The sequence below is a fragment of the Cibotium barometz genome, chromosome 7 (genome assembly GCF_041138505.1).
Source record: "Cibotium barometz isolate CiBa-2024 chromosome 7, ASM4113850v1, whole genome shotgun sequence".
In the NCBI taxonomy this organism is placed as follows: Eukaryota; Viridiplantae; Streptophyta; class Polypodiopsida; order Cyatheales; family Cibotiaceae; genus Cibotium; species Cibotium barometz.
Window position 1 is genome coordinate 56894128 of NC_141052.1, and position 23579 is coordinate 56917706.

A 23579-nucleotide genomic window follows, 5' to 3' on the forward strand; every position below is an offset into this window, starting at 1 on the left:
TTAACGTCTTCAGAAGGCCAAAATGACCTATGAGACCAAAAAGGTTACAACAATAGGTGGATCTGATACAATGTCTGTGTAAAGAAAGCTAAAAACAACTAAACAACTAACTGAAACTGAAACAACTATGAGGAAAAGTACGGTACTAGGAGCTCCTAATGGATAACATCTGGGAGGAAAACTCCAGCAACAAAGGTAAGCATCATACACATCACTATCCAAAGATGTCTCTCATCGGTCGATGGCGGATATCCTCAATGTCCTCCATGGTGAGTACTCTCACTGGACGTCTCCCATGCCGTGCTAGTATGGTCCTGATCCTCTGTTGTAGTCTTCGCCGGTGTCGAGATGGGCCTCTCATCTTGGGGCGCCTGGACCGCCCCAGCTCTATAGCCCGATCAATCAGTGTACCTCTAGTGCGGCTATACTCTGGGGCTAGCTGCAATGCCTGCTGGCCTGACTGCTCAATCTCTGGTCGAAAGAAGTCTGTAATCTGCCTCTGTAAGTGTCTCTCCCTCTCTGATCCCCTCCCTCTCAAGAGACCCTCTCTATGTCTACGAAGCTCCAGCAAGTATAATCCGAGGCATCTCTGATCCTGGTATCTCATGACTCTAGAAAGTGGTCCGAAACCCTCTCTAAACAGGCAGTGAAAACGGCCTCGTATCTCATAATATACTGGACAGTGACATATGTAATGTAACTCTATCTCTGGCTCCATCTGGCACAGCTGACAAATCTTGGCCTCAGCTGGTACTCCTCTGAATCTGCCAGTCTCAATCTCTAGCTGGTGTGAGGATGTGCGCATCTGACCAATAGCACACCGTACCCCATGAGAAAGATGAGTATCCATGTAGCTGGGTCTAATCACAAACCCATCCTGCGTGAGCTGGAGAAGATGATCTCTATAGAAAGCCATCTTCGTACCAAGCTCCTGTGTCGGCTGTATCCATGTCCTCCTAGTGTCCAGCTGAATCAAGTCCTGCCTGATAAGTCTGGTAATCTCTGCCCGTGTGAGAGAGAGAGAGAGAGAGAGAGATAGAGAGAATGGATGATTGTTGAGGATCCCCTTTTACTTCTTTTTAGGTAATGTTGCGTAATTATTGACAGGTGTTTGGTTGTCACAATAGTCAAAACATAAGTAGGCAATCATAACGGCTGTGCCAAGGTGTCTCTGAGGGAAAGCCTTTAAAAGTCTTGTTTGTAATGCAGAAGGTGGCCACCCAAAGGTTACTCAAGCCCAGTTTGGTGCATTTGATGCCTCTTGCATCCATCTTGTGACTGTCATTCCCCTCTTGTGAAAGTAGACCTTCATATCTTTATCACTGAAATGTGCAAGCTGTTTTGTTGTCCCCTCACTCGAAATGGAGAGACTTCTCTCTTGTATGAGGCAGTTGGCACCATTGTCAACTGCTGTCACTTAGGTGTCCTCTCTCGTTGGCTCCAGTGAGGAACCTTCTCTCTTAGGCTTGGTCATTTGTACAGTAAGGGGCCTCATGACACCTTCTGCGATAAGTCCCCTTGATGCAGCCCACTCTTTGGAATAGTAGCTCTCACTGAGAGGTTGTATTATTGCACCTACTGCTATTGCGCCCTTAATGAAGCCTACTCTCTGGAGTCCCAGACAACAAGGAGAAAAACTCTTGGATGTTGTTTCCATACTTAGGATGTCATATGCCATGGAGAAATGAGCTTTTAACTTGGCCTTAGAGCAGCGATCGCGTCCATCTTTTCTCTGGTTGCATGCTTGTTCCAGTTGACGCCAACATAAAACAATGTGTTTGTGATGGAAGGTCTTACAAGTGGACTCAAGTTCTGACAAACTTTTCTGCTTAGTGAAATTTATCCATCCCCCCTCCGCAAAAAGAGGTTTTGGGGTTTGTACTCTTGTGTAGTAGTGTGGGTGGTGGGCTAACCGCTCAGGTAAACATCTCAACATCTTGATGGCCTTCATGTAGATCATTTCTGGAGTTGAGTACTGTCATAGAAACATGGTGGTTCATCGTGATCTAAAGCCAGAGAATCTCTTATTGGACTCCAAGTTCAATGTGAAGATTGCGGATTTTGGTCTCAGTAATGTAATGCGTGATGGCCATTTCTTGAAAACCAGTTGTGGAAGCCCCAACTATGCTGCTCCGGAGGTGAGATTTGTTTCCCTGACAGTTTTAATCAGATGATTATTGATGTTTACATTTTGACCTTATCTGGATTAATAACACCTGGTGTGGGGGTTTGGTTTGTTGACAAGTTACTTTCAGGTAATCTCTGGAAAATTATATGCGGGTCCGGAAGTTGATGTTTGGAGCTGTGGTGTTATATTATATGCTCTTCTTTGTGGAAGCTTGCCCTTTGATGATGAGAATATTTCCAATCTTTTTAAAAAAATCAAGGTAAAGACAGTCATATCCCATCATAGCATCTGTTTTCTTCTTTAATGTATGTATTCAGGTGTCAGGGTTCCAATTCATACCCATCCCATGCCACTCAGGCAAGAGCCCGTTGACAGTCATAGCATCTTTGTATACACTCGGGAATTTGACATGTGATGACAGAACATTTTGAAAATTATATGTGTATATATATATAGCCCGTTGACAATCATAGCATCTTTGTATACACTCGGGAATTCGACATGTAATGACAGAACGTTTTGAAAATTATACACATATATATGTGTGGGTGTGTGTGTGTACACATATACATATACATATACATATATATGTATATGTATGTTACATACATAAACATATACATATACATATACACTCTTTTTTTTTTTTTTTTTTTTGGGTGAAAACCACTATTTCATTATAAATGCAATGTACATTCATAGCTGCCCCAACATGGAGCAGCTACTACGGAAAACTAGAAACAGTGATAAAACACGTCCAACTGGGCCATGGAAAGGTCTCCAAGAAAGTGGGCATCTTGGAGAGACCGGAGCAAGGAGAATCTGAAAAAGGCGAAGACATCCACCGAAGTGTGCCCAAACAATTGAGTGTTGCGGGCATGGTATAAACTCCATAAGGCCCAATAACGGCACCACGGGGTAGAGGGATATCTACCAAACAGCCAAAAGTGCTTGCCAAAGGAAAGGCTGGGAAACCGGGCATGGAGAAGAGTTGTCAAATGAGCCAGGAAATCTTGAGTGGCAAGACAAGCCCAGAGAAGATGCAGGACCGTCTCGCGCGGATGCGAACAAGTAGGGCAAACCGAGGAAACAATATGTCGGGCATCCAGAAGGACACCCATTGGGAGGGCTCCCACCAGACATCGCCACAGAAAGACCTGCTGCTTGAGGGGAAGCTTACTTTTCCATATACGATGATGACATGTTTTCCACCACCAAAGCGGCCTATCCAAATGCTAGAATTGATTGCCATGCTCCTTAATCCATGGTTGCGGAAGAAGAAGACGATAGGCTTTTTTGGCAGACTGATCGGCAAAAGAGTAAGTGGAATAACTTGGTATTCCTCGATCAAACGCCCAATCAAGCAGTGGAAGAGGAGAAAATAGGCGAGGCACCGACTGGAAAGGCTGTAGCAACTCAGCGATAGAATGCCATATGGGCCGGTGATGCATCCCTAGATGAAACCGTGTCCGGGCCTGTGAAGAAAAGAGTGTGTGCAGCCACTGTCATCCACTACATCATCCACGAGAGAAATGCCCAAGCGATGCAAAAAATAAGCCTTACAAGGCTGAGAAAGTGCCAAAGGGGAATCAAAGACCCGACTCCAGTGTAGACTCTACTGATGGAGGGCGGCCAGACCAAGATAAATGTGCCAAAAGCTGCTGCCAATCAAAAAGCAAACGGGTAGAAAAAGGACAGCCTGGAATGCGGCCTTGAAAATGCCCGAAAATAACATCTGGGATAGCCGGTGTCCAGTGCCCAAATGCTGCTGTCCTGAGAGAGGCAAACAAGTGAGAAAGCATGAGTGTCCAGGGCTGACGTTGTTCCAAGAAAGTAGGCAAGAGCATGGCCTTGCGAGCAAGCACATGAACATGTATGTTGAGGATGTTAAAGCCCCCATGCATCTTTGGCGTGCAAATATAACTGCATTTGAGAAGACGCACCGCTTTACAGTCAGTTTTGGTATGCCAAAGACATTCTATTGCTCTGGACAAAAATTGCTAAATGTTCGTAGAGGACCAAGGAATGAGTAGCAGATGAAATTGCACATAAGCCATAATGATGGACTGGACAATCCTAAGGCGAACATGAAGTGGCCAAGTGGAAAGTATCCAGTAGTCCAGCTTATGGTAAAGCTTTTGAAGCACCCACTGTCTCTCCTATGCCAAGGAAATGTGCCAACCAATGGAGTATCCCAAATGCCGTACCACATAATCAAGAGGGAGCAAGAGGCCCGGCCACAAGAAATGATGCCATTCTACACACACACACACATACACACACACACATACATACATGTTTGCATGTATACATACATACACATATACATATATATGTGCGTGTGCGTGTGCGTGCGTGCGTGTGTGTGTGTGTGTGTGTGTGTGTGTGTGTGTATTTGTTGGCACTCTGGTGTGCTGCCAGCTTCTTGCAAGCAAGGACTAGTGTGTTTGCTCCCTAAAAAACAGCTATGTGATAAATTGACAAATTGGAGACCTATCACTCTTATGCCTATTATTTACAAGCTAGTTGTTAAAATGCTGGTCAATAGATTGAAAGATGTCCTTCATGATGGGCTGCATCCTGTGCAATATGGTTTTGTGCCTAGGCGACAAATCATGGACAATATTGTGAATTCCTATATAGGCATTGAATATGCTAAATATACGAATTAGGATGTACTCATGATGCAAATAGATATTAAAAAGGCTTTTGACAGTGTTCAATAGCAATTCATAGCTCAAGTGATGGTCAAAATGGGTTTTCGTCCAAAAATGAGGAATATGATATACTGGCTGTATGAGGAAGGCACAATCCAATGTATTATTGAAAATGAACTCTCTGCTCCATGGAGACAGGGATGTCCATTAAGTGCCTTGCTTTATGCGATAGCGACTCATCCATTGCTCTTGTATATGGATAATTTGATTGTAGAAGGGAAGCTGCATGGTATTGACACTACAGGAGCTAGCCAATTTGTTAGTCAAGCGTATGCAGATGATTCCTTCTTTTTTCCGAGAAACACACAACATGATGTCAATGCAATCATGAATGCTTTGAAGCTATATGGACTAGCTGTGGGATTGAAGGTTAATTTTACTAAGCCCAAGCTATTGCCTCTTAAAGAATGTGATTGGCATTCCGTTCTTTGGCCAAGTTTCATATTACCTCCACATCATATTGTACGGCATCTTGGATATCCTATCAGATGGAAAGTGTCTCTCAAGCAAGAAAGACAATGGGTCATAGATAAGTTGAATCATAAAATTGAGTATTGGAAGTTGACATGGCCAATACATGTATGGCTGTGTATTGTCCGATCCATCATCATGTCTTAATTCCACTTGCCTCTTATGCCGTGGTCAAATAAGGATATTGATAGTTTCATGTCCAAAGCTTTAGAATGTTTGTGGCGGACAAAAACAGATAGAAAGGCTGTCAGATCAAAAAAGAACTTGTATGCACTCCCAAAATGCATGGAGGCCTGAATATACTCAATATTCACTGCCATGTCATTGCAAGAAAGGCAACTTTACTTCTTGAATTCCTTCACCAAAAGCAACCTTGGACTTTAATGTTGGCACATTTGATTGTGACTATGAAAACAAAAGCTTTTGGGGATTGGATAGTTTCTCACCAAGATGCCATATTTGGAAAATTTGAAGGTTGGATTGTGAGCTGCCCTTATTCCACTAAGCTTATACATGATTGGCAATTTTGTCATCTTTCTTGGTTGGGCAAACCTCCAGATAGAGGCAATTCCTTGCGAAAAGAAAGTATTCATTGGAGTAGGGCTTTTCAGCATTCTTTGGCTGCATTACAACCCAGAAAAGCATACTTTCTCTCCAACTTTGATGTATGCTTAGTTGATGATGATGTTGATGATCACGGCAATGTATTCTCCTTTCCACAAGCTGTCAGAAAGATATAATCTAGGTATGCATCACATGCATGTATGGCATGAAATAAGCTCTATATTGCAAGATTTTCAGCCGGTGCTTCCACTTGAGGATGAGGAAAGATTAAGAGACTGGAAATTTGACAAGCAACTTCCAAGTTACTCCTTTTTCATTCCATCACCTCACGGCAGCTAGAGCCTATAAAATTTTGCTCCCTCCACCTTGGATACAATCACATGCAAATTAGTGCATGTAAACAAACCTCTTTGATGGTGGAAGGCCTCTTTGATTGCAATTTGGAAAAGAAAATTGCCTCTCAAACATAGACTTTTCTTGTGGAGATGCATTAGACTTTTCTTGTGGAGATGCATTGTGGGTACATTCCCGGTTGGCACCTTCTTAGCCAAGAGAAATATTGCACTTGCCTCCTGTAAGAGAGGTTCTCATTATTGAGAGACAATTATTCATTTGTTATGGGGATGCCCCTCTTCTCGTGCTCTCTTGGACAGACTGTCAGGGCACTTGAGATTGCGATTTCCCAACAGCAACTTCGGGAAATCCTTCTGGATATTTGGCCGCCTTTCTTCACCTTTGCGGGATTACACTCTTTTTCTTTCTTGAACCAGATACTGTGCCTTTGTGGACGACCTACCATGCACGAAATCAGCTCATTTTCAGTCATGAGGAGATCATATGCTCTCCTTTTTTTAGGAGGTCTCTTTACCTTTCACTCTGAGATTCTTTTGATCCCAGAGATCTTTCCTCTTAATAACTGGAAGTATTTTTCCAGTGTTTCTGATATATGAGGAGTAGCTGTCCCAACTTGGGACAGCTATGAATGTACCCTACAATCCTTGATGTGTTGAGATATCGAGCTCAACTAGTGCTACGGCGGACATTGAGGACCCGCCTGGGTGATAGCTTCCGCATCTACACCACTGGCATGGTTGGTGAGATTATGGGTGATATGCGGCCAGTGGGATGACAGGCTGTGTGACAGCCATTTTGGATTACTAGAGACTGGCATAGTTATAGCGCCAGCTCATTTATTTGGGTTCGCATTATGGACCGACCCTTGTATGTTGTAGTTGAGTACTAACCCATATAGTGTGTACTCTTATCTTTATGTTATGTTGGTTGAGTAGAGAAGAAGAAGATAGAAGAAAATTCAGCTATCCATCCCTCTCTTGTGTGTGTTTGTGTGTGTTTGCTAGGATTTGAAGCTCTCCCTCTCCCCCACATTCTCTTTATGGTATTAGAGCATGGTTCGTGTGAGAGCTGAGGAGGCAAGAACAAGCAAGGAAGGAAGCAGTACTACACGGGTAAGAGCACCATCATCTCTTTCCCCTTCTTGGTTTAGGTACAACACCCCCTCAGTAGCTCTGGGAGCTACATATCTCCGATTGAGGAGCTGTCTTCGTGGGAGCGGAGCTACAGGGTAGGGGTGTATTGTCTTGTTGGACAAAAATTTTTCAACCAGATTCGCGTATCGGGGGCGTTACGGGCCTCGTTTCGTCACTGCAGGGTATTTTCGGTAATTTTCTGGAAGTTCTGGTAGAGCTGTTTTTGCTCAGTCTATGAGGGTTAGATACCCTGTTGACAGGTTGAGATATGATGGATATACAGTCCAACATTATGCTTACATAGTAAAAGCAATACAAGAGGTTGAGCCCACTTGCTTTGAGCAGGCATTTGGAAATAAGAAATGGGAAGATGCCATGGATGAGGAGATGGCAACATTTGATGCAAATGCAACATGGGAGTTAGTGCATTTGCCTAAGGAAAAGAAGGCAATTGGATATAAGTGGGTGTATAAAGTCAAGCACAATGCTGATGGTTTAGCGAGCAGGTACAAGGCAAGATTGGTTGCCAAGGGCTATGAGCAGACTTATGGCATAGACTATGAGGAGACATTCAGTCCGGTTGCAAGAATGGCAACCGTGAGAGCTGTCATTGCTATGGCTGCAGCGAAGGGTTGGCCTTTACATCAAATGGATGTAAAGAATGCTTTCTTGCATGGTGATTTACAAGAAGAAGTGTACATGATGTAGCCACCAGGTTATGAGAGTGATGCATATCTAGATTTTGTGTGCAGGTTACGCAAAGCCTTGTATGGCTTGAAGCAGGCACCCAGAGCATGGTTAAACAAGATCGGGGAATATCTTGTCACCATTGGATTTCAGATATCCAATGCAGATTTTTCACTATATGTGAAAAAGACACAGAGGGATCATGCTATTAGTCATCTATGTGGATGACTTGATTATCACTGGTGATAGTGATGCAGACATACATGATGTCAGGATGCTTTTGAAGCAGAAGTTTGAGATGAAGGATTTGGGTGAGCTGCGGTATTTCTTGGGCATAGAGGTGGTGAGATCACCTCATGGCATTTTGCTATTGCAGAGGCAGTATGGCTTGGACATGTTGTCCAAGTATGGTATGACAGGCTGTAAGCTTATTTCGGTGCCATTGGAGTAGAACACAAAGCTTTCCGCAGATACAGGTGAGCTTTTGGAGGACCCCACTACATACAGGCCAATAGTGGGTAGGTTGATCTACATGACCATTACAAGGCCAGACTTGAGCTATGATGTTGGACTTGTGAGCCAGTTTATGCTGGCCCCTAGGAAGCCACACTTGGATGCAGCTAAATGGATCCTCAGGTACATAAAGTCCACAATTGATTATGGACTTTTCTATGAGGCTGGTACAGAGATACAGTTGCATGGGTACACAGATGCTGATTGGGCTGGTAGTATTGCAGACAGGACATCTACCAGTGGTTTTATGTTCTCATTTGGGAGTGCTACTGTGAGTTGGAGCAGCAGTAGCCAATAATTGCCTTGTCAAGTACAGAGATAGAGTATAGGGTTGCTGCTATGGTAGCTTGTGAGGTAGCTTGGTTTCAGAAGCTACTTGGTGACATGGGAGAGCTCGTGGATAGGGCAGTTGTCATATATTGTGACAACATGAGCACTATACAATTGGCCAGTAACCCAGTATATCATGCTAGAACGAAGCACATTGAGGTGCATTATCACTTTGTGAGGGAGAAGATTCTAGTAGGAGATGTAGATCTGGTATATGTCAGCAGAGAGGATCAGGTGGCTGACATCTTCACGAAGGCATTGGGCACAGAGAAGCTCCACAGGTTTAGGAGCTTACTTGAGTGTGTGGAGTTGATCTCGAGGGGGAGTGTTGAGATATCGAGCTCAACTAGTGCTACAGTGGACATTGATGACCCGCCTGGGTGATAGCTTCCGCATCTACACCACTGGCATGGTTGGTGAGATTATGGGTGATATGCGGCCAGTGGGATGACAGGCTGTGTGACAACCATTTTGGATTACTAAAGACTGGCATAGTTATAGCGCCAGTTCATTTAGTCGGGTTCACATTATGGACCGACCCTTGTATGTTGTAGTTGAGTACTAACCCATATAGTGTGTACTCTTATCTTATGTTATGTTGGTTGAGTAGAGAAGAAGAAGAAAGAAAAAAAAATCAGCTATCCATCTCTCTCTTGTGTCTTGCTCTCTCTTGTGTGTGTGTGTTTGCTTGCTAGGGTTTGAAGCTCTTCCTCTCCCCCACATTCTCTTTATGATGAAGCAGTGGTTTCACAAAAAAGAAGTGTGTGTGTGTGTGCACACACACACACACACACACACACACACACACACACACACACATATATATTGCAAGTTTTAAGGTTGCCTGGTATTGCCCATCGTAAGACCGTGCACAGAAACTGAAGGCAAGGCAATAGGAGAAACAAACTCCTCAGATGCAGTGAGCAAAACTAGCCCACTATCCTTCACTGCAGGAACATCTCCAAAAGAGGTATCCACAAGATCACTGGCTGCAAAGCACCCAGAAGTAGAAACCATCAGTCGATCACTGGCATCACCATACAGGTCACAAAGCAACTGCCACACAGAGAAAGTAGACACATCATCAGGAGCATAGATGAAGTGTCGAAGAACCAAATCCTGACAATTCAGGAGGAGAAAGCCATAGATCTGTCCGTCAGTCTTCCTCCACCGACACATCCTCCGCAGAGGCAAGGTCCGGCAAGCACCGATTCTTGTAGGAGAGAGACTCCATCAAACCATACTCCCTGAGAATAGAAGTAACGTGCAACTTCCATGACTGAAAGTTACCACCATCCAACTTGTCTGCCTCATCAAGGAAATAACTAGAGTGTGGTACGGGAGCCAAATCTGAAGTTGTCATCATTGATCCAATCAATAGGACCAACCCTCATAACCTAAAACTGTCCAAATCAGAAAACGCTGATATAGGGCCCTTCCTCCCACCAAAACGCAGCCCTAAGAGGCTGGACAGCACCTGAAAATCCTCCTGTAGCAAAAAAACGCAGAAGCTTCTGTCGACTGTACCTCCAACCTTGAGGTCACCAGAAGAGGGGAGCAAAAAATGCGGATTTGATACAGAGAGAAAAGGCAGCCACAGAAGGCTTGGGAATATGCTGTAAGAGGGTGCAAGAGGGAAAGGCATCAACAAGGACAATAGCTTGGGCTCTCCTCAAAAAAACGCACAATCTCTGAAGAAGAAGTGACCTCCACAGGTACCAAGGGTGCCACCAAAGCCCAAAACACCACAAACCCCCTCTGCAAAAGGGAATGACCAATGGATAGGAAAATGCAGCCAAAAAAGGGCTGCTGTCCTGAAAAAACAGGCCGCCTATGTCCAAACTCCACGTGGAATGAAACGCTGATCAGAAAATTACCTGATGGCTGCAAGCAATGAAGCCAATCTGAAGAAGAAGTGATCAGCAGGTGCTGTCCAGAAAACGCAGCAACAAAGAGGCTGCAAATCGGAGAAAAAGGCGGAGGAGAGGGTACTGAAAATAGGGTTGAATCTGGGGCAGCAGAGGAGTCGCTGAACCGGGAGTGATGATGCCATGAAAGAGTGGACAGAGCGGAAGCAAAAGGGCACTAGAGTGTGCTGAATAGAGAGTGCAAGAGAGAGAGAGATATGGAGCAACTATGCTGAATATACTGAAGCAAAACAGTCCCAAGCAAGAGACACAGATAGTCTGATAAGTGAGGGAGCAAAATATGTACAAAACTGAATGAAAAGTGAGGCCAGCCCCACCTATTTATAGGTGAGGAGGGCTGGCCGATTGGAGCTGAATATGCTGGCCGACTGGAGCAAAGAAGCTGGCCGACTGGTAAAATACCAAATGGGTTGGGAAAAATCCCAAAAAAAATATATAAAATAGGTGTGGCCAGCCCACAATCAAGGGCCATGCAAAAGGGACAAAAAGGACACCAGAAATGGGCAGAAAGTGGGGGTGAATGTGCTAACAGGGATGTCATAGCAGGAGACGATTGCCACACATAGTAGGGGAGGGAGGCTAGACTAGAGGGGTTTGCCACTCTTGGGGAATGTAAGAGTCGATGTTGTTGATGAGGTTTGCCGCCATTTGAAGACCAGGAAGGCGCTCTGACTGTAATGGCAGGGGCAGCTTGGAGAAATGAAGCCAAGAATCAAGGGATTGAGCCAATTCAGACAATATAAATCATCTCGACTAGATATGATGATCCACAACCCTACTTTTAGTAATTAACATAATCTCATGGAAAGAACACAAAGGGGAAAATCCTTGAATTCTACAAAAGGCTTGCTTTAGCTTATCCACCCAACCATAGTATGCTCCTTTCTTGGTTGCATAATTCTCTCTTAAAGCACGAATTGCTATTTCCTTGAATCATGACTTCTACACTTCGTTGCCCAACACTTGCCATGTGGTAAGGATTAAACCACCCGTTTTGGGCCTTTCATCATTAGTATTCAATTAATGCCTTTGGGCATTCTCGAAGTCTTTCATCTTCACAGTGGCCACCTAAAACGTTGGCTAAGCCCTCTAGACTCCTAATTATGCCCCGGTCCCTAGGGGAATCCCGTCAATTCAAGACATGTAACACTTTCTTCCCCTAAGAAACGTTTATGTCCTCGGAAACAATATTAGAGAATCTCTTCATTGACTTGCTTATCTTCTCCCAAGTTGAGCTTTCTTCTAGTCTATCCTTCCACTTAACTAAATATTAGAGAACCAAACGTGCTCGACATACATATATGGATATCCATTGGGCACTTGCTATAGCAATTGGGCATGTATTTGAGCGATTGGGCACTTGCTATTGCCATGGGGTATTGTATCTCAGCAATATTGGCTTATAGACAACTTTATGGGCTTATGATTCAACCATATCGGTTTTTGGACAGCCATGTTGGCTGGTATCCACACAGAATATACATGTTCTTGGCATTTTCATGGGCCATTTTGATGACAGGCCATGTTTATAAATTATTCATGGTTGTATGTGGATAAAATTATCACTGGAGCGTGTGCTCCCGCAAAGCTTGTACATAATATTTTCTCATTGGGTAATAAAATACTCCAAGGGGCTGGTCGACCCATTCCGGCCTCTGTGGTGTCAGATGTGCACGTCTCTGTTACAGTTTTGTGGAATTAAGTGTCATATGTTTAAGGTTGTGGTCAATTTAAGTATTTAGTTGCAGTGATGGTAAAGTGTTTAAGGGGTCTGCTCACTCGGAGTTACACAACCCCTTGCTGTTAACCCATTCCTAGGGTTAACAAGAACTACCACCATTATGTTACATCAAGGAGTCAAGGTAGATACACCAAAGGGTCATACATTCAAGATATGAAGCAATGGTGTCCAAATCTACAATTTGGACGAGAGCACGTAATGGTGTGACGGAGTATTTATGGCAATTCTCGCTTCAAGAGCACGTGGTAGCATATAGGATGAAGTCCCAAGTGATGTACTTCATGGATATATTATGAGAGTAGTCATTGTAATAGCATTTTTTTTTTTCCGGGAAAAAGATCCTTCTATTAGTTAATGAGAAAACGCCATAAGGCTACAAAGCTCACCTCGCAAGGAGGGATAAAACACAGTGAACTCCTGAGCTCCACCCCCGTGGCTGGCCGCTCTCTGGGGGGGGCTACCTAGTAGTACATGTAGGAGGTGAGAAAAGCCAGACTGGAGGCCTGTAGTGCCAAGTGACATCCTCGCCCCTCGCGGTGAGGAAAGGGCCAGGGTGCCAAGTGCGGAGGAAAGCCTTGCGGCGCCCTCTCATGCGATCCGAGTCGCCCTGGAGTTTCCCCCAGTGTCCTCTCAAGGTGTGAATGATGTCCACCCAGAGGGCCTGTATGACCTCCGCCGGTGGAGTCGCCTGGCGGTCAATGGCCTCCCTGCATCGGGCTCTCCATATGTGCCAAGCCGTCATGCTGCTGATCACCTCCCATCTGTGCCCGACCCCCTCCTGAGGGGCTGCCGATGAGAAGTCTGGCGTCGGAACCACCACCATCGCCCTGTCAGAGACCTGGATGGTCGCGCTGCCAGGGACGTCCTCATATCCAAGGGCCGGGCCGCTGTCCGTGGCCCAAGCCACCGCACCCCACGTCACCAGCATCTCACCTGGTGAGCCTGCAAAAACCATCCTGAGAGCGCGCTGCCAGACCTGCTGAGCCTGTGGGCAATCCCATAAGCAGTGCCGCTGCGACTCCTGTGCATGGCCGCACCGAGGGCAGGACGCTGGGTGTCTGCCAAAAGCTAGCCATGCCCCCACAGCCAGTCCTCTATGCGCTGTGAGCCAGAGAAAAAGCGTCACCTTCCGGGGCCGGAAGCTGGCCCACAGGCGCTGCCAGAAGTCCCTAAGAAAGGCAGGGGAGAGCCCCTGTCGCCGCCAATGCTCGGCCGCCGGCGGGGTGCTCGCTATCCTGTGCCTCTGAATCCGCCGCCCCAGCCTCGCTGTGTACTGAAAAAAGGGGATGCCTGGGCTGGTAGGGGCCAAGTAGGGATCTCGCCAAAACCACTCACCTGGATCCCACTGAAGGCGAATAAGAGGCCTGCTGTCCCAAGCCCATAATCTCCAAGAACAGTCCTCTCCTATCGAGGCCGGTGAGGGGTCTACATGCCACTGTCTCTGATGAAAGCCGACCACCCGCACCCTCTGAAGAATACAACCCTGGAGCCCATCCAAATCTAGTCGTGTCCTCTGAAGCTGGCCACCCTCTCCCACCTCGAAAGTGAGTGGGGCGACTCTCTCCGCTGTGCCGCAGACCGCTAGAAGGATCTCATGCCGAGTAAAGACACCCATCCACTGTGGAGGTGGAGGGTCCTGTAATGGGGTCCGCCACTCCCGGGGGATGGCCGCCTCAATGTCCTGTCTCATCAACTCTCTGCCCCTCATCCCACTGAGTCTCCTCTCCTGGGCCTCTAGAGGCAGCCTGCTGAAAACATATCCAGTCGTCCAGGGACTGGGCTGGGCCGGAGCTCAAAGGGCCCCACGACACGTGAGACCGCGATCCAACCATATGGCCACTGGGAAGTCGAATCAAGGGGTTCCAGATCAATGGCTGCCTCAGGCGCTCCTCATCGGTGCCCGGAGGAGTCTGAAAGAGTGACGGCCTCAGATGCGACCAGGCCCTCAGAAGGCTAGCTGCAAAACGCTCCTCGAAGCCAAGGCCCACTCCTCTGGATCGCTGCTCTGTAAAGATCCACCTAATGCTGGGGGTCCAGGGGCCGCTAAGAGAGGGGGTGCGGCTGAGCATCCTGGAAACAAGAAACTCCTTCCACGGCTCAGCGCCTGGCAGGAGGCCACGAACTACCAACTTGCCAAGCAATGCTCGGCTTTGGCAAATAGGATCAACAATGCCCAGGCCGCCTCTCTCCCTCGGCTGAGTGATCACCGCCCATGCCACCTTGGCCCTGGCGGGCCGCCCGTCGCCACCGGACCAAAGAAAGTTCCTGATGAGCCGTTGCACCTGGCCAATGCATGCCTGAGAGAAGGCCCAGCAGGAAGTGATGTACCACATAGTAGCAAGCAAAACCTGGTTGGCCACAACTACTCGGCCAGCCAGAGATAAACGAGCGGTACTCCAATACAGAAGCTTCTTCCGAATGCTCAGAAGAAGGGGGGCTATCTGCTGCTCCGGAGATATGTCAATGCCCACATAACATCCCAAATAACGCACTGTAGTGCCAGGGGGCAGCCACTGAAAACCGTCAACTGGCCTCCAAGTCGGGGGGGGCATAGAGCTGACCCACAGCCCACACGACTTGTGCCAGTTGATCAAAGCGCCCGAAGCTCTGCAAAACCTGTCCATGGCTAAGGCGAAGCGGCGGAGGTTCTCCTCACCTCCCTGAAGATAGACAGCAGGTCATTGTAATAGCATTAGGCCTCTTATGAGCCTAAAGTGCCCGGTCGGCCATAGTTTAAGTGCGTGTGAACACTTATGGCCATGTATATAAGTGAATTTCTCTCATAATACAACATACTCTCCCATTGTGGAATTGAGTCTTGCTCTTGCTAATCCTCTTGCTAATCTCTCTCTCTAATTCATGCTAGTCAGTGTGTGTCATGACCCTGTGAAATTGGTACAACACAAGTGTGGGCATGGTGGTCGGTGAGCAAGATAAATATTTCACGATTCATACTTGCATGCCCGGACAAATGGTAACATGTGTGGACATTCCCAAGTGTGAAGGGGGACCAAGGGATTTAATATTTATAATGTTTTAACCTTGGGTGGTACCTAGGTATAAGTGGCCTCTAGGGATAAGTTTTAATAAACTTAAAAGGGCCTTAAAAATTTCTTATGGATAAGTTTGGGGAGAGGCTACTCCATTTTTGGAGGTACACGCCTCTCTCCCCTTCTCTCTCTTGCTTTTGGGAAAGGGGAAGGCGGCTGGCTGCGTGGAGAGGAAGCATGAGGTCGCCTGAAGGGATTGGTACAGGTCGGCTGGTACAAGACAGCTGGTGCAGGTCGGTGCAGGCCAGCTGGTACAGGCGGCGATTCATACAGGCGGCTGCCTGCAGGTTATTTGGCGCAGGCGGCTGCAGGGCAACTGGTACAGGTCGGTTCTACAGGGTAGCTGGCGCAGGTCGGCTGGTGCAGGTCTGTACAGGTCGGCTGGTGCAGGTCTGTACAGGACAGCTGGCGCAAGTTGGCTGGTGCAAGTCTGTGCAGGACAGCTGGTGCAAGGCAACTGGTACAAGCGGCTACAGGACAGTGGGTACAAAGACAAGAGAGAGGCGGTTGACAGGTCAGCAGGCGCAATTTGAATCTTTCTCTCTCTCTGTCTGTCTTCTTTCTCTTCCCCTCGTGTGAGCTCTGGAGGGCAAAGGCGGGTGGCTGCAATTCAGGACAGCATACTCTATACTCTCAGCCTTCAGGGCTGGTGTTTTTGAGGAGGATTGGACTGAGGGACAGGAGTGTACCCGCTGAATACCTTTCTCTCTCTCATAGGTCATTATGGCCTTTTGAAGACGTTAATATAACATTTCATTTCATTTCATTTCTCTCTCTCTCTCTCCACTGGCTTATGACTGCTTCAGAGTTGTTTCTTTTGGCCCTTTGTGAGAGGAGGGGTGTGGCAATTTGAAGGGTGGAAACAGAGTTAGATGGTGGATTTGTTCTTTGGCTGAGTTTGAGGCTACGATCATGGAATAGCCAGATGCGTGCTCAAGGCTTCCTTGTTGCATTGTCTTGGTTGATTAGACGAGACAGCAATGCGTTGCTTTTGTGGGACACAAATCTGTATGTGTATCCTCTATGCTAAGAGGTCTTGAGGGTTGCCAGATTGGACATGCAGGTTTCTTTTCCTTGACTGGCTTTGTTGTACTTAGTTAAGCTTTTCCATTGAAATTGAATAAAGAAATACTGAAAGGGGTGCCAAGCTTTGGGGCCAACAGGTGTGGTTCTCCTTTTTGTTTTGGAGCACTCTAGCTTTGGTTTATTTGTTTAATTGTCTGGACTACAATTGGATAGGTGACTGCTAGTCTACCACACTTTGGTTTCTACCAGAGGCCGGTTTCAAGGTTCCGTTGCCGGGACCCATCATCAACTTTCTTTAAGGGGGTGAGCTCGTGGTTGTCTCGAGGAAAGCCATTGCTGAAAATTTCAGCAACATGTCAGACTCAGAAGATGACTATTTTTATGATGAAGAGGAAGAGCAAGAGACCTCTGCGAAGAGAAATGAATCTGAGGATATTCTTGCAAGAGAATAGGCTGCAGAAGATGCACGTTATGAGGATGTAACGCAGCCAGAAGACATGCCAAGTCAAGAGGAAGATGATGCCCAGTTTAAAGCTCGCTTGGCAGGCGTAGTGGATGTGTTTATGCAGCTCACACAAAGTGAGAAGTTTGCTGAATTTATGAGAGCCCCTTCTGAACCTAAGAAGAAGAAGAAGAATGAACATTCTAGGAACCCACCTCAGGTTAATAGTGGTGCCTTCCCACAGGATCCTGCTTTTGGACTGTTTCCCAACATGCAGAACACTTTTGGTGCGAACCCACAGAGTTCCTTTTTCGGACAGCCACCTATTCCGCAACAGTCTATGCATCCAGGCTATTTTGGCGGTGGTTTCGTGTTCCAATCAATGACTGGGGGATACCCTCAGGGAGGCATGGGAATGCAAGGGAATTTTGGAGCTAATTTTCAGCTTGGTATGCAGGTGAATATGTATGGTGGTATGCACCCCAGAATGCAAGGAAACATGTATGGGGGCATGCAGCCCGGTTTGCATAGTGGTATGTTTGGAAACATGGGGGGATCAGCAGGAATGTATGGTATGCCAGGTGTGGGAATTGGCAATGTTGACCCTATGATGGGCATGAATGCTGGGGGTAGCAATCTTGTGAAGCCACTTCCTTACGATAATCTAACGCCTATGGGTAAGGCGAAGGATTATAAGGAAGGGGGAGCTGTAGTGAAATTTGACACGTTCAGCGGGGCCAAAGACAAGCTAAAGGCACTTACCTTTTTACAGCAGTTTGATGCTACTTTTTTGGTGGAAATTACACGGAATCCTCTAAGGTGAGAAAAGCTGTGACTTTTCTCAAGGGCAATGCATTGCAGTGGTGGTCCACTCTTCTTTTGTAGGGCATAGCACCATCTACTTGGATATAGTTTAAACAGGTGTTCTCTTCCATGTGGCTCACATCTACTTTTGAGGTGGATGTAATGACAGCATGGCACAAGTTGGATGCATCGAAGTGTGAAAATCTTGAGGATTATAATAAGAAGTTTTGGGAAGCTTTACTCCCAGTTACTTCTTATCGTGCAGTGCCTTTGTCTGAGCAGGTCGAGAAGTATGGTTGTGGCCTGCCCAAGGAAGTGCGTGACTATTGCATAAAGACTCGAGTAACAAATATGTCGCAGATGATAGAGAATGCTATGACGGCAAATGCGTTACTCAATGGAGTCTCATCTAGATTTAAAGGAAGTAAAAGCTCAAGCAAGAAATCTGAAAAGTCAGGGCATGCTTCGCGTGATGCAAAAGGGTCTACAGAGAAGCGGTATAAGAAGTTACCGATGCCCAAAAGAACTCCTGAGGAGAGACAGGCTTTGATGGATGCTAGGAAGTGCTTTTTCTGTACTGAGGAGGGACATATGTCTTAAGTGTCCCAAGCGTAAGTCCCAAAAGAACTAAACCAAAGCCTTCTACAGGAATAGTTCCTGATCTTGTTGGGGAATAGCCAGGTGGTGAAGAGACTGAGTTGTGCAGGGCATGGGGCAAAGTGAGAGATCAGAATGCCTTGATTTTCTTTGACACAGGTTCTAGAGCCAACTTTATCTCACCGGATTTGGCTGGCCGATTGGGGATCCGCGCAGAGGAGATGGGGCCTTTGTATGAGGCTAATATGGCTTGTCGTGGGTATGCAGAACCCGTTATCCCTATTATTGGGAAGCTCAGGCTTCATGTGCAGGGTTATGTGGACAGTGAGGAGTTCTTTATCATGCCACTTGATGGGTGTGATGTTTTGTTGGGTATTCCATGGTGCCATCATAGAGTACATGCGGTGGTGGATACGTACAACAGGAAGATTAGTTTGACTCATAGAGGAAAAAAGCATATTTTGGATGTAAAGCTTAAAGGGGAATCTGTTCCTATTGTATCAGCTTCGGCCATTTCATCAGTAATGAAAAAGCATCTTTCCGCGTACTTGGTTTTTGTAAAGGATGCAAAAGATGATGAGTCTAAATCTAACTTGTCTATGTTAGATAAAGACAGGACTGATTTCTTACGTGAGTTCCAGGATTGTTTTTCCGAGTCATTGCCAGGAGAACTTTCTCCGGAAAGGCCAGAAGATCATGCTATTGATCTAATTCCAGGGAGTACCCCACCAAATATGGTACATATGGTATTTTGCTGAGATTGCTTCGCCCCTTCATGCTTTAACTAAGAAGGGAACTCCGTTTCGATGGGCTGATCGAGAAATTGCAGCCTTTAAAAAGCTTAAAGAAAAGCTTACTTTAGATCCCGTATTGGTATTACCAGATCTCCGAAAGGCTTTTGTTGTCCAGTGCGATGCATGTGGGAACAACATAGGGGCAGTTCTCATGCAGGAAGGACATGTGATAGCCTATGAGAGTCGTATATTACAAAATGCCGAGAAGCATTTACAGGTTTATGAGAAAGAGATGTTGGCTATAATTCATGCTCTTTCTACATGGAAACACTATTTGCTTGGGGCTGATTTCACTGTGCAGACAGATCATCAGACCTTGCGTTATTTCCTCATGCAAACTAAACTTTTTGAGAAGCATATGAGATGGGCCAACTTTTTGTCTATGTTCCACTTTCAGATTGTACATGTGGAAGGCAAAAAGAATGTTGTGGCAGATACTTTGTTACGCAAGCCACAGGTCTCAGCAGTTTCACTTGCTTATCATCATGAGCTTGATGAGATGAAAGAGCAGTATGCCCAGGATGAGGATTTTGGAAGGGTCTATGATTAGATGTCTGAGGGTGAGCGGCATGATCATTATACTCTCAGGGATGGCTTTTTGTCGATGCATGGTAGACTTTGTGTTACCAGGCAATTACGACTCAAGGTTATGATTGAAAGTCATGCTCCACCGTATGCAGGTCATAGAGGTATTGACGCCACGGTAAAGGCAGTTGAGGCTTTCTTTTATTGGCCAACCTTGAGAAGAGATGTTGATGCTTTTGTTAGGCAATGCATCGTATGTCAGAAGGTGAAGTTTGACCGTCAGAAGACACGAGGGTTACTTCAGCCTTTACCTATTCCAGATAGACCATGGGAGAGCATTGCTATGGATTTTATATTTGATCTTCCAAGGAAGCAAACGGGGAATGATGGCATTTGGACTATCATATGCAGGTTCAGTAAGCAGGCTCATTTCATTCCCGTGCATAAGACGATCAAAGTTGATCACATGGTGAAGTTGTTCATGGTGAACATCTTCAAGTATCATGGCATGCCTTCGTCTATCATTAGTAACCGTGATCCATGGATGACGAGATTATTTTGGAGAGGGTTGTTTGACAACATGGGTTCAACTCTCAAGTTTTCATCATCGTTTCATCCACAAACAGATGGTCAATCGGAAGAGGCTAATTCCACAGTGTTAGATCTTCTTAAGTGTTATGTGTCAGAACATAAGCAACAATGGGAAAAGTATCTTCCTTTGGTGGAGTTTGCTTATAACAACACCGTTCATACCTCGACGGGCAAGGCACCTTTTGAGATTGTGGAAGGAGGGAAGAAGGTACCACCTATTTTGCACACAAAGGATAAGATCCAGGCATGGGTCTGGAGCATTGCCTGATGCTCAAGAGGGGGGTAGCACCTCCGCTCCCTTGATACAGAGAGGCTCAGATGACATCTAGAGGTCGCTTGGTGCAGCTTTTGTCTCACCCGAAGGTACTGATGGCTGACAGTACATCTTTTTATGGGACTTCTATGATATATGTGTACTAGTCACATTGGATGTTGTGGTTCATAGTGGTATACAACTTGGACTATTACTCCACCATGGGTTTGCAGTGAATGTTGCTACATATGCATGGCTTAGAGAGATTGGGACGTTGATCTTGCCATATTGTACTTTTCACTTTGGATGTCTTGTTGTATTACTAGATTGCAATCGAGGACGCTTGCCATTTTTCAAGAGGGGGGTATGTCTTGACCCTGTGAAATTGGTACAGCACAAGTGTGGGCATGGTGGTCGGTGAGCAAGATAAATATTTCACGATTCATACTTGGGTGCCTTGACAAATGGTAACATGTGTGGACATTCCCAAGTGTGAAGGGGGACCAAGGGATTTAATATTTATAATGTTTTAACCTTGGGTGGTCCCTAAGCATAAGTGGCCCCTAGGGATAAGTTTTAATAAACTTAAAAGGGCCTTAGGGACTTAAAACTTTCTTATGGATAAGTTTAGGGAGAGGCTGGACACCTGGCTTTCGGACACCACGTTTATACCAGAGAGAGATGACAGAGATCAGAGCTCAGTTTCACAGAGAGGGTGCGGAGGGATTGACTCGCTTCAGAGCAGATCCAGGCATGTTTATCAGGGGGCTGTGGACACCCCCTTCATTGATGTATACCATTTTATACCCCCAATATGGTACAGGATGGAGCTAGCTAGGTTGCATATCATGATTGTATACTCCATGCATATAGCTTTGCATTCTCCTAGTAGTAGAGCTCCATCCCCTCCCCCCCCACTCATTGTACTTATTGCACACCCAGATTCAGCTTTTTAGTTCAGTACTTTTTCATTTTGTTGGGATGACAAAGGATACCCCACACAGGTACACTGATTTGTCTCATAGGCCGAGTTCGGTCTTTTGGAAGACGTTAATAAAATCTTTCTTTCTTTCTCTCTCTTCTTTCTCTCTTCTTTCTCTTCCCCTCGTGTGAGCTCTGGAGGGCAAAGGCGGGTGGCTGCAATTCAGGACAGCATACTCTATACTCTCAGGGCTGGTGTTTTTGAGGAGGATTGGACTGAGGGACAGCAGTGTACCCGCTAAATATCTTTCTCTCTCTCTCTCTCTCTCTCTCTCTCCACTGGCTTACGACTGCTTCAGAGTTGTTTCTTTTGGCCCTTTGTGAGAGGAGGGGTGTGGCAGTTTGAAGGGTGGAAACAGAGTTAGATGGTGGATTTGTTCTTTGGCTGAGTTTGAGGCTACGATCATGGAACAGCCAGATGCGTGCTCAAGGCTTCCTTGTTGCATTGTCTTGGTTGATTAGAGGAGACAACAGTGTGTTGCTTTTGTGGGACACAGATCTGTATGTGTATCCTCTATGCTAAGAGGTCTTGAGGCAGATTGGACATGCAGGTTTCTTTTCCTTGACTGGCTTTGTTGTACTCTGTTAAGCTTTTCCATTGAAATTTAATAAGAAATACCGAAAGGGGCGCCAAGCTTTGGGGCCAACAGGTGTCGTTCTCCTTTTTGTTTTGGAGCACTCTAGCTCTGGTTTATTTGTTTAATTGTCTGGACTACAATTGGATAGGTGACTGCTAGTCTACCGCACTTTGGTTTCTACCAGAGGCCGGTTTCAGTGTGTGTGAGTGATGTGAGGTGAGAGGAGGGACGAGTACCTGTAGTGCAACACGACGGTGTGACAACGCTCACGGGAGGTGCGGTGGAATTGCTTCTGAAGGAGTTGTAGAGCTTGGAGACCTCAAGGGTTACGAGCCCGACCATTGGAAAGATGCTCACCACAGTTGCGGTTCACCGGGTAATCTCTTGTTGGATGTGTTTCAAGGGGGGTTAGGGTGAGCCATAACGCTGCCAACCACTTGCCATGCGGCCATTATTTACACTAAGGCTCAGGCCCGCCGATGGAGCAGCATTGGGACCAAGAACGCACTTGGGACCAATTGAGGGGATGAATCAAAAGGTGTTGAGAGAGGTTCTTTAGTGAGGGAATGATGAGCCAAGGGGATGGGAGTCGAACAGGCGGTGCCACAATGACTAACGTCATCTAAGGGGTCTCAATTGTCCAAGATGCCACCCAATCATTGAGAGAATCTCCAAGTATTCCTTTGGGAGGCCTTGGAGTCAAATGGTCACTCGAAAAGCCAACCATAGAAGCGAATAGCTTAGAGTCGTGTGAAAAGCCATGGTTCCATCTAGTGAAGTATGCACGTGCTGCACTGCATATTGTGATGGGGCTTCAGTACTTTGTTGGCAAGAGCGGTGAGTCGAAGTCTACCCTGTACCTGTTGTTGAGGAACTAGATGTTGGAGATCCAGCTTTGCTCACCTTTTAGTGTGGCCTCCTCAAGCAGCTTTGCTATTGATGAACCTGTAGATAAGAGTGGTAGTCTCCAAAGAGGCAACTGAATCTCAAGAGCTGAACGTCCCCTTCTATAAAAGGGCAATTGAGGACTGCCTTGGTAGGGGAAGATGGAGAGGCTGCCATGGAATCCTCCAAGGAGATGGCGGCAACAGGGAGACCAGGGGTGAAACCGGACGGGAACCTGGTGCGATGGTCAAACACTTCAAATACCAAACAAAGATGTGAAAACGTAGTGGAAATAACCATATACTATGCTAAAAGGAACACAACACTGAGCCGGAACGGCTGCCCCCCCATAGGAACTTCTTTATTGATTGAGAAGCTTTACAAAATACCAAGGTGCGGGAAGCTCCCGCCCATCCCTGCTTGCGCTTCCTGCACACCTGCGCCCCCCGCCTACCTGCCTGCTTGTCCCCCACGCCCCCCTCGTTCC

The 23579-nt window shown here is 46.3% G+C and overlaps 1 protein-coding gene across 1 annotated transcript in view; it reads left to right on the forward strand.

Annotated features, from left to right (window-relative positions):
• The window catches only part of LOC147637229 (SNF1-related protein kinase catalytic subunit alpha KIN10-like), an 85275-nt gene that overhangs the window by 24550 nt on the left and 37146 nt on the right, over nucleotides 1–23579 (forward strand). Inside the window, exons 4-5 of the mRNA XM_086800845.1 lie at nucleotides 1956–2138; nucleotides 2256–2387. Coding sequence (XP_086656971.1) covers nucleotides 1956–2138; nucleotides 2256–2387 — 315 coding nt within the window. The remainder of the gene's footprint in view (nucleotides 1–1955; nucleotides 2139–2255; nucleotides 2388–23579) is intronic.